General features: G+C 35.2%; 1 protein-coding gene and 1 non-coding gene across 2 annotated transcripts; both read right to left on the bottom strand.

Moving 5' to 3' along the window:
* Nucleotides 1-685: 685 nt before the first annotated feature.
* Nucleotides 686-881, bottom strand: LOC118491772. Its single transcript, XR_004892217.1, has one exon. It is a non-coding gene; the product is annotated as a U2 spliceosomal RNA (small nuclear RNA).
* Nucleotides 882-3,954: 3,073 nt separating this feature from the next.
* Nucleotides 3,955-8,074, bottom strand: LOC110937445 ((+)-neomenthol dehydrogenase). The gene is made up of 5 exons (XM_022179867.2): nt 7,921-8,074; nt 7,537-7,780; nt 7,228-7,296; nt 4,708-4,896; nt 3,955-4,628 (listed from the first exon to the last, which is right to left on the bottom strand). Exons 1-5 carry the CDS (start codon nt 7,932-7,934, stop codon nt 4,203-4,205), a joined length of 942 nt encoding a protein of 313 aa, XP_022035559.1. The 5' UTR covers nt 7,935-8,074; the 3' UTR covers nt 3,955-4,202.
* Between the last annotated feature and the right edge of the window lie 5,657 nt (nt 8,075-13,731).

The raw sequence follows: 13,731 nt of genomic DNA, 5'->3' as shown, positions 1-13,731 counted from the left end.
ATATTTTTTTAATATTTTATTATTATAAATCATTTTAATCATATATTGTTTATATTCTATAATTTTTAAGATACGATAGTTTGTAAATTAACGCGGTTTATCATTTTTCATTTATTCTAATAATATAGTTTAATGATTTATTAAACTCTGAATATAGTGTTAGGGCATGCTTAGAATTTTTATCTGCGTTCGATAAAAGCTTTGTTTAAAACTGAACGAGTCAATTACTATTGTTTGCTTGTTTTTGTTCTTTACGATGACAAACTGAATCGATACTATCCGAACAACTTTGGTAGCAGTATAGAGTATCTCTTTTATATCATAAGCTATAGCAAGTGTCGGTGGCGAACAAAACTAATATTGTTGGAACAACATCAACATTGGTACCACATCGATTTCAACAGAACACCGGTACCGATATTTGTACTTTTGATATTCAATTTTTTACCTTTTGATCCATATAAAATATGTATCAATATTCTTTTAGGCGTATCATGACATTAATTTTTGGGTTTATCTTACAGATGCTATACAAAGTGCCGATTACGGCATCGATGCCTTATGGAATCAAATCGATATTGGTCGGCTTCCCGCCGCAATGCGCGGGGGAAGTCTACTAGTTATTATTAAAAATGAAATAGATATGCCTAGAAAGTCAGGTTTATTAAAAATTGACTGCAAATTGGAGGGGTGCGCAAGGCCAAGGCAGTAGTGTAACACCAAGGCAATGTTCAAAGACCCCAATAGCAAGCTATTTTGATGGACCTTTCCCCATGAAAAATAAGATTAATATCGAGTGGGCCGATGGCCCACATATCAGATATTAAACTGATAAAAACAGATACTACACTTGATCTTAGCCAAAAGGCCGAGAAAGGTATGCTTAATCTCTTATTGAGCTTCTGCTTATATAGACTTTCTCAACATCTTTGTATACTTCACTTAGCCGATGTGGGATTATGACAAACCTTCTACCCTTTGATTTCTCAAGATTTAATAGTTAACTAGGTTTTGCCCGCCCGCGTTGCGGGCAATTAAGCCGAATATTTATTTCTCATAGCATGTACGTCTGTGTTTTAGTTACTTGTACATACTACTCATAACACGATTTCAAGGAAAATTTCATTGAGTAAACAAAGTAAAACAAAATACTACCATACTTTTGCTAAAAAAACTAAAACGATGGAAAAACTACCGCTTGGCATGACAAATACAAATTAAATCGAGTCAACCAATTAAAACAAAATACTACCATAGTCTTCTAAAAAATATTAAATCGAATTTTATACTGGGGGCAAAATCGTATATAAACACAAAAAAAAAATCATGTCGAAATGTAAATCAACTTAAGTTTATATCGACACGTAAATAAAAATAAAGACGTAAAACTCGATTAAAAAGTATTTAGAAAGTTAAGGGGTTGTAAGAGTAAATGCTGAAAATTAAAAGGTAAAAATAAAAAAGAAAAAAAACCACAAAAAAGAAAAAAAAATGACAACACCACTGTAGCAAAGTGGTATTGTCATTTGATATATATAATAATTTTTTAAAAGTTTTTTTGGTTTTTTATATATTTCTTTGGATCAGTTGGTTTGGTTAACGATTCAGTTATCATTCTTTAACTAATATATTATTAATGCTTTCATTTTATTTATTACTATCCAAGTAACTTATTATTACTTTTCACTAATATATTATTAATTTATTTCTTTTTATATATTATCCAATTAACTTATTATAACTTTTTTCTTCACTAATCTATCACAACAAACCAAACCAAGTAATGTTTCTCTCTGTGGGTATAGGATATATATGTGTGCTTTCAAGGATGACTCAGTTCTGGTAAATGAGGGCACGTGTCTATATGCACCACCGCCAAAACCCCCCCAATAAATAGTGCCAGATGTGGCAGGCACTATTCATTCCGTTTCCTTATTAATAGATAGAGATTAGTTTTTTTTCTTATTTTTTACCAACTTGTTATTAATTCTTTTTATTTAATCAAAGCATGTTAATACAATTAGAATAATCATCTAATTAAATAAACTTAAAAAAATAAAATAAGCACTAAACAAGCTAATATAAAATCAAACTTGATGTTACGAGAGATAAAAAATAAATATGTTAAATAAAGTCTACTCGCTAGCCGTCTTAATACTAAATACGAATTAAAAGGAAATATATCAAAACAACTCACCTTGATTAGACATTCATTCTTCTAGGCTTAGAGGGATATCTTTGCCCGGTTATGACCACGTTCTCTATAAATTTCACAAAGATTAATTTTTCGTCTTGTAGCCTTGTTGAGCGAGGGTGACCTTTCTTATCCCGTATCGCTTTCCACCATCATGTTCGAGCGTCCATTTATCAAGTGCATGTCCCTCGAGCCACTAACGAGCTTGTGGATTTATTGTCTCAATTTCTACCATTATAAAGTTGTACTTTCAAATTTAATATGATTCCCGGCACTATAAGCTAAAGCGTTAATCAGATGCATCCTGATAAAAAAAATATGAAAGCTGTTAAAAATTGTGACAGTATATATCAAAGGCTTGAATATTTTTATGATAATACATAATAATCTGTTAACTTCATGGCAAGAACCTGATGAATATAATATGTGATTGCTTATTTTCCAAAGCATGCTAGTTCTTATTCTGTTAATCCCTCTTGATTTGTTCCACTTTTTAAAAGAATGTTTATCTAGTGAAGATCAAACTCCATATAATTTTCTAGGTAGCTTTTTTGAACAACACAGTCAAACTCCATTTTTTAAAAGAACGTTTATCTTGCGAATGTAAGGCTATCTCATTCGGTAGAGGCTCTTGCCTCTTAGTGAGAGGGCTTGTGTTCAATTCCAAGTAAGATGATAATTTGGTGTAATATTTTATTGTGATTAAGAGTTGTATACCATTAGCTGAACGTTCGATTCGTTTACAGCCCTACATAATAGGGTTTTGTATTTGTATGGACATAAATGCCCTTCAACCTAAACCTTGCATTTTCTTCACTTTAATATTAATAAACTTGTCAAAATCTTCTTTGCTGTGAATTGACTTTATGCTTATCAAATTGTTAACAGTTTTGCATCATGTTATTTGGTTGTATGTGTATCTGCTAATGACATTAAAAGAAATAGAAAGGCTCAGACTATTCATATACCAGTGCTGCCTATTTGCATACTTAGGGTTTATATACGTTGTGTATAGCTCTATACACAGCGTATAAGTTACATAGAATTCAGAACCTGCCCAGTAATCGTTGGCACAGACAACAAGGGTTAATATACGCTGCGTATAGAGCTATACGCAGATAACCCATCAGGATTTTGTTTCGTTATTTTGATGTATATGTGGTATAAATTCTCACCCGGTTCTAAGGTTAAATCGCTTAAAATATATAATCGTTAATGTTATACCATTAATATTATATACCGTTAATTTTTTTTTGAAAAACATATATATGGTTTGAATATATTATATTGTTATCGTTTAAATTAAATTATTATACCACTTCTAGTGCAGTTCAAATGCTATAGTTTAAATATCATACCATTAATTATTTTTTAATACTTGTGTACGGTTCGAATATATTATACCGTTTCCATACTATACCATTTAAATTAAAACCGTTAAATATTTTGAAATATCCGGGTACAGTTCGAATATATTATACCGTTTCAATACAATTCCGTTTAAATTAAATTATTATACCAAGTCTCGGTGCGGTTCGAATATTATACCGTTCAAGATTTTTATACCGTCAATTTTATTAAATTACTCGGGTACGGTTCAAATCTATTCTACCGTGTTTCCATACCATACCGTTTAAATTAAAATATAACAGTTTTAAATTTTTATAACGTTAATTATTTTGAAATACCCGGGTACAATTTGAATATATTACACCGTTTCCATACTATACCGTTTAAATTAAAATACTATATTGTTTCAATACGACTGAATATGATATATTTGTTTAAGTTTGATATATACAACACAAGTTTGTACATACATAACAAAAAATATAATATAACTAAATACTAAATACATCGAAGAAGATAAAATACTAGGGCAGCGGATATGTAGTCCCAATAGAAAACCCCACACATTGACCAAATAGGTAGAATAACAAAACTTAAGATTCGAAGAACAAACTAAAAACAGTAAAAGAAAAAGAAGTAACATTGTTACATATTAATATCATTTCCCCTCATAAAATGCTTTTACAAAACTGGCATACTCTGGTATTGAAAACGGAGCTATCTTTGTTTGATGAAAGTATGCACCAGAAGGCCCGTTATCCGGCAACAAAGCAACCATTACCGGGCCTTTAGCACCTTCTTCCACTGTCATAGCTCCAGTTTGAGATGTCATATCTGTTACTACATACCCGGGATGTGCACAGTTCACAAGAATATTGTCTTGTTTTCTTGCCATGAGCCTTGTGTAAGCGTTAAGAGCAGCTTTTGAAACTTTGTAAGCAGAGACTGTTACTGGCCATCCATTCTCCTTCAACTTACCAGCCTTAAAATCACTCAAAAACCATTGGATTATCTCATCTATCCTTTCTTCGGTTAGGTTGTCAATATCTTGCAACTCTTCTACCAACTTTTCATTGTGAAACCACTAAAAACAAGAAAATGATAGCGTCTTAACTATATGCAAATTTCCTTCGTTTATGTATGCGTAAATGAGTTTTACTTACGTATAAGTGTCCATAGCCAGAGGTAACATTCACAACTCTTGGGGATTTAGATAGTTTGAGAAGAGGAATAAATGATTCTGTAACCTTTTTAGTTGCATAGTAATTTGTCTTCAGACACTTTTCTGCCAATTCGTAAGGTTCCTCGATAATGTTGGATAAAAGATGCGCCTTCTCATCCACGACTTGTACCTAACCCGGCCAGTAACATTATCTATATAACATTATCTATATAACATTTGCAAAGACGCATGAACAGTAGGTATAATATTATTTTTATATTTTTTTTTGCCTATCAGTCCCTTATGCTATTTCTTTTTGGCCCCTTTAGGTTTCAACTTTTATTGCTCCAGTCCTTCTTCTTTGTTAATATATACTTATTATTTTTCTATCCCCCCCCCCCCAGAAAGACAAGCGAAAAAGAGAAGGGGAGTGCAACAACTTATTTTCATTTTTGCTACCCCCTGTATTTTCGTAATTAGTAATCTTACTCCATTTTACATGTTATACAAACTAACCCCTCTAATTTTTAACATTCTAGCTTTACCCATGTATCACATATAATATACGTTTTCAACCTATTAAGTTTTTTACTAACTTAATTTTCGTTCGGTAACTTTCGTGCGCTAATTTGTCGTTGTCTTTAAAAACTTTGTAAAACCTTTTTTACTCCCTCAAGTCTCTAAAGTTTCGAGCTTACACCTACAGGTTACATTGAAATCATCAAATACGTGTAAATGTGTCCAGTCCTTCTTCTTTGTTAATATACTTATTATTTTTCTATCCCCCCCCCCCCCCCGGAGAAAGACAAGCAACAACTTCTTTTCATTTTTGCTACCCCCTTTATTTTCGTAATTAGTAATTTTAGCCCTTACTCCATTTTACATGTTATACCTCTAATTTTCAACATTCTAGCTTTACCCATGTATACATATAATATACGTTTTCAACCTATTAAGTTTTTTACTAACTTAATTTCCGTTCAGTAACTTTCTTCGCTAATTTGTCGTTGTCTTTAAAAACTTTGTAAAACCTTTTTTACTCCCTCAAGTCTCTAAAGTTTCGAGCTTACACCTACAGGTTACATTGAAATCATCAAATACGTCTAAATGCGTTTTTCATATTTTTTACGCATTACGTAACGATTGGACTAATACATTCGATATTTGCGACGTACTCGCGCTGCAACGCGCGTGGGTCATATTTTTTTCATATTTTTAACGCATTGCGTAACGATTAGACTAATACATTCGATATTTGCAATGTACCTGCGCCGCAATATTCTTTTAAACATATTAGAACTTTATTTTTTGGTTTCTTTTTTTGGTTACTAGAGTGAGTATCGGTACCATAATAAGGCATAACAATACCAATCGAATTCCTCTTTCGGTTGGTACATAAAATGTCGGTATCACACTAATTGAATTGATACCGATAGAAAACCCGCTGCGTAGCGCGGGTTATCCCTCTAGTTTTTATATTATCAAAAAAGTGATTTATAAATAGAAAGGCATCGTTAGATAGATATAAGATACGAGTGTTCATAGTCCGGCTTTGACGAAAACTATGGCTTAGTTCACAATTTAAAAAAAAAATAGCAAACTAAGCTGGTTGATTGAGTCTGCCTGACGGCGCCAAAATGGAAAATTGTTGAAACGGATTCATTGCAATAGATACACTTTTCACGCTATGCAACTTTTATTGAATGGCAAATTTGGATCGCTGACAGACCACTAGAGTATCATCGTGGCACCAGCGGAACCACTCGATCATATCCATCTCCACTAGGCAATAATGGCTATACACCAACTCGGAGGAAACCCAATAAATCAGAGAAAAAACCCCCCATTGAAATCGAATCCAGGGCCTAATAATCTCAAAATCTTATCTCACCCCTAAGATGTCACTTACATATGAACAAAAAAGAGGTCCCACTAAGAATTAAATAAATCAGACGTGGTAGATCTCAGCCCATACTAATTCAAACTCTAAAACCATGTGTAGTGGTAAGATGTTATAATGCCCCTACCATGGGGCATTATCCGATACGTGTCATCCAGTCAACATGGGGCATTATAGCATAAAGTGGTGTAGTGGGGCATTATTCCAATAACCCTCATATTATTTTTAATGAAAAATAAAAAGCACACATGGGGCATTCAGCATGTGGTGTCAGACCATGTGGATGTGATTGATTGGGTGTGTATCATTTGTTCCAAAGCAATTGAGCGTTTTCATTATAACGCGAACAACATTTTTTTCAAAAAATAACGCCTAATAACGCCCCGTGTAATGGGGGTGGGGACGTTTTAGGGCGTTTTTTTTTTAATTTTTTTTAAAAATCACGCCCCACTACGGGCGGTCATAGTGGGTATAATTTAAACTCCCTAAATTGTCGTCCATATCTATGGATAATTTGTGGGTCTCACATTGCTTTTTAGCTTTCAGAATCAGTCTTATGTTTAACTATTTGTTAGATTATATAAATAAAATTATTAATAATTTGTATAGAGAAATACTTACAAACCCTCCTCCGTCTCTAAATTCTTTTGCATCGAGTATAACAAGCCCAAGTTCCCCTGCATTATTGATCTGTAAACAAGTTTTAGATTTTCTAGAATTGAAATGATTTGCTTAATTACTTTTTTTAGCAATTGATATAAAAATATTTTACGGAGCTTATGAGCAGTCGAAAAAAAGGTTAGAAGAATTAAATGTTCTTGCAAATGGCCTTTTATTGGTTTGGTCTGACTTTAGACCAAAACAAAATCTATTATATATTGCTCTAAAGGTCCAAGATTTCAAAATATCTAAGGATCTATCTCTCCATACCAAGATATCTAGCTTCCCGAATTGTGTTTGGACAAATTTAGCTAAACACGCGATACTAGATGGATCGTTGGTGTCTAGTTGATGGAAAACAACGTCAGAAAGACCAGATTCGTTGAGTTTCTTCACAGCTTCTTCCCCACGACTATGATTTCTAGATGTTAATATCACCTTAACTCCATTTGTAGCAAGTTGACGACATATTTCAAGTCCGATTCCTCGGTTTCCTCCTGTGACAACTGCATATCTAGATTTTCAAAAGAACAAACATTAAATTCTAGGGAGTATTTTAAAGATTTTTTATATAACTACTTATGAAGTGAGAACACTAAGTGAATTGAGATATAAGAATTTTAAAGATTATGAATATAAACATTTGGTATGTACCTTTGCTCCTCCATTGACAAATAGGAAGTGAGACTTATGATACGAAGAAGTAAGCAAGCACCTCTCCTCTTTATATCACATTAAATTATAGTTGATTCATTTTTTTATTAATTTATGTTTTCATGTTAGTTACACGTGATATCATTTCCACCACAAATAATAATTTCAGCTATGTACGCTATATTGATGATTTCAATTGGATATTATATTCATCTCACTTATTATTATATAATGCTATAAGGACGAGTCCTTGTTTACCAAGATATCAAGCTTCCTGAAGTGTGTTTGGATAAAATTGGCTAATCACGCGATACTAGATGGATCGTTGATATCTGGTTGGTGAAAAGCGACGTTAGAAAGGCTAGAAACGTCCTATTTCTCATAACTTTGATTTCTAGATGTTGAATGATCTCAACTCTATTTGAAGCAAGTTGACGAAATATTTCAAGTCCAATTCCTCTATTTCCTCTAGTCACAATTGCATATCAGGAGTTAAAAAAAAAAAAAACATGATATTCTAGGGAATACTTAAAAAATGAATATAAACATGTTGATGAAGCAGACATAAATATAAACAATTGATGAAGCAGATATGAATTGAAGTGGTAAGCAAGAAAGAAACGATTTTCAATTTGATTATTAATTTTTCTTATAGATTCTATACCCTACCCAAATCTTTAGAAAAGTGTGGTGATAGGTCACCTTGTCAAAAACCTCTTGTCCATTTTACCACTAACAACAATGTAATTATTATTATTATCCTTATATTAAAAATCAAAGTTAATGAACAGTATGGCTAATTTGAAATTAATGAGGCAAATTTAATAAACAGTAGAATGGCAAATTTGGAATTTGATTGATTAATAGTTTACTTTACGGATGCATGATTTAAAAAAATTGACACATGTTATATAATATTTATTGGACTCAATATAAAGTAAAATTTGTGAACTTAATGAACAGTATGGCTAATTTGAAATTAATGAGGCAAATTTAATAAACAGTAGAATGGCAAATTTGGAATTTGATTGATTAATAGTTTACTTTACGGATGCATGATTTAAAAAAAATTGACACATGTTATATAATATTTATTGGACTCAATATAAAGTAAAATTTGTGAACGTCATGCATGTTATTTTTCCGGTTGTGTTTATATTGGTGTTTTGTTGACTTGGTTTTTTATATCTTACTATTTATATAATATATAATCTTTTCATCCCATTAAGCAGGTCTATATGTATTAGTGGTAAGTTTCTGTGAGGTAACTAAACATAAACGTAACTGTTGGTAACAGATTATACATATCAGCAAGAAAATCCAATCTTTTCCTCTTCCTGATTTTGAAAATCCAATTCCATTGCGTTTGCAATTTCTAAAATTTGGTCAAATGTTCTGGAAGTCACCCAAAGGGTGTTCTGTAAGAATAAAATTCCCAAATCCTTCCAACTGGGACACCCAAACGGTACTGGTCGAAACAGTTCAGGTCGAGACGCTTCGCGATTAAACGGTTCGATTCGAAACAGTACTGGTCGAAACGGTACGGATCGAAACGGTTCGCGTCAAAACAGTACGAAACTCGTCCCGACCCTAAAATCGTCTCGTGAGGAAACTCGTGTCGACCCAAAACCCGTTGCGATCCAAAACCCATCCCGTGCAGAAACCCGTGTCGGCCCGAAATCCGACCCCGTTGCGATCCAAAACCCGTCCTGTGTCGACCCAAACCGACCCTGTTCCGATCCAAAACCTGCGTCGGCCCGAAACTCAATTTGAACTTTGAACCCATTCCGATCCGAAACCTGCCCCGTTTATTTAAGACACTAACCCACATTGACCCATTTATTTAATGTTGTCGACCCGTTTTGACCCGAAAATAACAAGATGGAATTTCAAGTGACCCATTGTGACCCATTTAGTTAAACCCAAACCAACCCATATAGTTTTAAAAGCAACCAAAACTGACCCACTTGGAACGCTTTGGGTCAAGATTGCCCCCTCTAGTAGAAGTAGTACTTATCAATTACATATTTATTAGACCGGAGAGTATGGGCTCCGTCCCCGGTCCGTCGCCCCCGTCCCGGATCGTCCCACACCGCCCCCTCCCGCCCCGTCACGTCGTTGGCGTCCTCTCCCGGACGCTGGAGGCGAGCCACCCCCTCTTCCTTGTTCTCTCTCTCTCCTGCATGCTTTAATTTGATAGGCTGGTTTAATTTTGGTGGGCCCCTCTTGGGTAGTCATGGCTTCCCCTCCACCAGAGCCGGCCCTGAAGGAGGGCGGGGAGGACAACCGAACAGGGCCCGTGATTTCGTAGGGCACATAATTTAAAAAAAAAATCCGATATTATATATGTAATTTTTTTTTAATAGGGTATAACCAAAAAAATATTAACATAGGCCCACTTAAAAAAAATCATATTGTTTAAACTATTTAGCCCATTAGGTTAATGAACCCAATACCCAAATATTTTCTAAAAACTAATAAAAAAAGAATTTTGGGCGGCCCTAAAGGCACGTTTTTTCAAGCTCGAACATGGTACATGAATTCTCAGGGCCGGCCCTGCCCTCCACACCCTTGGGTAGTCCCCAAGGAGATGGTCCTCCACCTTCGCTTAGTTGGCGCCTACGTGACGGATGGTCCCTTTGGGGACTATCCTCACCATACCTATGGTCCTAGTTGCAAATGGTCATTTTTAGCAACTGATATCAATTGGAATTAACGATCAATGGTAACTGAGCATCGGTGATAATTGTTGATAAAGTTTCTCCTGGTTTTTTTCTCATTTAAGTAACTAAGTAATTGTCGTCAGTTACAAACGCTAACCGCCAACCATCAATTGTAATTGGCGATGGAACTTGCATATTCATTCTCTTTGAGTTATCCGGATTTTGTTCTAAAGGCGATCTTCATACGATTTAGAAAGATAATCAGACCTATACAAATTTCTACAAAATCTACTTTTATTTCCGTTGCGTTCTAAGGCTATGGGATATGGGGCTTGGGTTGGGGCGTGGGTTGGGGTAAAACGCCCAAGACACCACCCCGGGTGGGCTTGGGTTGGGGCGTGGCCCCTTGGGGCTTGGCTTTCAAGCCGGGCGTGGGGCGGGGGAGCAAGGTGAGTTGGCGGATTGTCAATGGCCAAAAGAAAATAACCGTTGGGCTAGCCGTTGGCCAACGGCTATATGAAAATAAAAAATAAAATAAAATAATTTCTTCCATTTTTTCACTATAAAACTCACATTTTTCTTCAATTTTTTACCACATTCAACCACATCTTCTACACATCTTCAAATTCTCCTTCTACAATACGAAAAAATGTATCCTTACAACCGTCCTTTTGACCCGAGCAACCCGTATGGATTCCAAGAAACTAATTCTAGCCCACCACCCACTTGTCCAATTCCTCGTCCATTTTTCATACACTCTTCTATGCCCCATGAAGCGAGTTATGCATCGCTTCTTGGGAATCGTGTATTTACTAACTTCCCACACTCCGAAGATTAGATACCAACCCCGTTTACACAATCGCCCATCAACCTTTCACCAACCTCCATCGACCTTTCACAAAACGAAACCGTTCCCGAAACTCAACCACCCAATGATGGTCCTTCCGCATCGAAACCCATCAAAAAGAGAAGTCATAAGAAAAAACCGAGGAGGATAAAGTAGTTGAAACCGCCAAACGAAAACAACAAAAATGGGTCTACGCTGAAGAACTTGCATTGGCGAGGGCTTGGTGTGAACAATCTCAACATTCAACTTTAGGTATTCTTAACCTTTGTTTATATTAATGGAATGGTTATTTTTATATAACTTTGTAATATATTAATATTTTTTATTAAAATAGGAAATTCGCAACATCGAACCGCCCTGTGGGAATCGGTTAGTAGACTATTCCATGAAGAAATGGGTAGGGGGACTTATCGTGAAAAAGATAGCTTATCCTCAAAGTGGAGCGAGATAAGCACCCAACTTACAAAATTTAGTGGTTTTTTAAATAAAGCAAAGCAAAACCCTAAAAGTGGTGAAACCGAAGCCGACGTTTTGGCAAATGCAGTAAATGGATTCAAATCAAATATGAAGACCGACTTCCGTTTCATGCATTGTTGGGAGATTTGTAAATTCCATCCAAAGTGGTCGACTATCCCCATTGGTAGCGAAACTAACTCGTCCTCTAAAAGGTCAAGGGCCTCGTCCCAAGCCCAATCTGATGCACGAGATCAAGAGTTTGAGGACCTTTTGGATGATTCGCCAAGCCCAAACCGGCCTGAGCATGGAAGAAATGCCTCAAGAAGGCGTGCTCAAAAACAAACGGCATCGCCTTCAGCTGGGAGTTCTGGCCCGCGTAGGGGAATATACAGCGACCAGTTTGATGACATTTCATGCAAGTTGGATACATTCAACGTATTCCAACAACAAAGGGCCGAAATACGAAGGAGCAAAGAAGCTAGAGATGCCGCTAGAGATGCCCTAAAACGGGATGACTTGAAAATTCTATCCCAGCCGATTGATCACCTACAGGGTGACGAGTTAGAAATAGTTTTGGCGTTGAGAGAAGAGATAAAAAACAAATATAAAAGTTAGGAATTTTTTTTTTTTGTAATTTTCTTTTTTTTGTAATTTTGTTTATTTAAAATTATTAAAAAAAAATAAATTTGTGTTATTGGGTCTGCCTAGCGGGTCAGTCCAGCCGGTCAGCTCACAAGCCCACCAAACCCACGCCCCCCAAACCCCCGCCCACCATACCGTGTGTTCTTGTGGGTTTACCCATGTCTGCCACCTCATTCCACGTGTCAACCAATGCCCAACCCAAGCCCCAACCCAAGCCCCACCATACCCCATCTTCTAAACACCTATATACAAACCCAACAAATTGTTTCTTAATTCAATCCAATTCGTGTAGCAAATCTAAATTTTGTAAATGTCAGTTTTAGTTCTTTCATTGCGGGCGGTAACCACTTTCTAAATTGACGAATTTGAGTGGTCATAGTGATTTCTTAAACAATGCAAACACCCCCACAAATAATTTGTGTTGTCATATGCATACAACTTTAATTATTTTTGTCATAGTGAAATTTAGGTATGAAAAAGACAACAGAATTTAATTTCTTCCACAACTTTGAAACTTTATTAGGATTGTTACGTTTTACTAAAAACTATTTTTAATCTGCAAATTTACCGATTATAAATTAACAATATTGTGATGCATAGTGTAGCTCTATCCTTTGTTTAAGGGAAGTTTTCAAAAAAGTTTGATATAATTACAATTTTAATCTAAAACTATTTTGGTTTGTTACTTTTAACCCCAAAGCTTTCTATCTTTGTCAATTTAACCTCATAACTTTTTTACTTTCAACTTTGGTACCCTATACTCTTCATATTTCGCAAAAAATCAGTTTTACGTTTTGTTCTAAATTTTGCTATTTAACACAACGCAACGTTCATGTGTGGTTCAACGTTTTTACGTTTGTTAACATTATGCAGCGCAGCGTGCATGTGTCGTTCAACATTTTTATGGTCGTCTATTTTTTTCCATTTGATAGGTTTATCGTGATGCATGGGTCCTAAATCAACTTAGTTATTATTTTCTATGTTTTTTGTTTCAGTCTAATTTCTTAGCATTAACACGTCGCAACTTCAGTGTTGGCGGTACTGTGTTGTCACGGTTTTACGCCCCCACCGCAACACGCGCGCGGGGGGTGGGGGATGATTAATACTGGTATAAATAAAAGAAAAGAAAAGAAAAGAAATTGTCTTAAATAAATAATTTAAGTCCTTTACTTTTAATAAGCAATCCCAAATAACCACCACAAA

Source organism: Helianthus annuus, chromosome 4, assembly GCF_002127325.2.
Source record: "Helianthus annuus cultivar XRQ/B chromosome 4, HanXRQr2.0-SUNRISE, whole genome shotgun sequence".
Taxonomy (NCBI): Eukaryota; Viridiplantae; Streptophyta; class Magnoliopsida; order Asterales; family Asteraceae; genus Helianthus; species Helianthus annuus.
The sequence above is the reverse complement of the archived record's forward strand: the minus strand, read 5'-3'. Positions and strand labels throughout refer to the sequence as shown.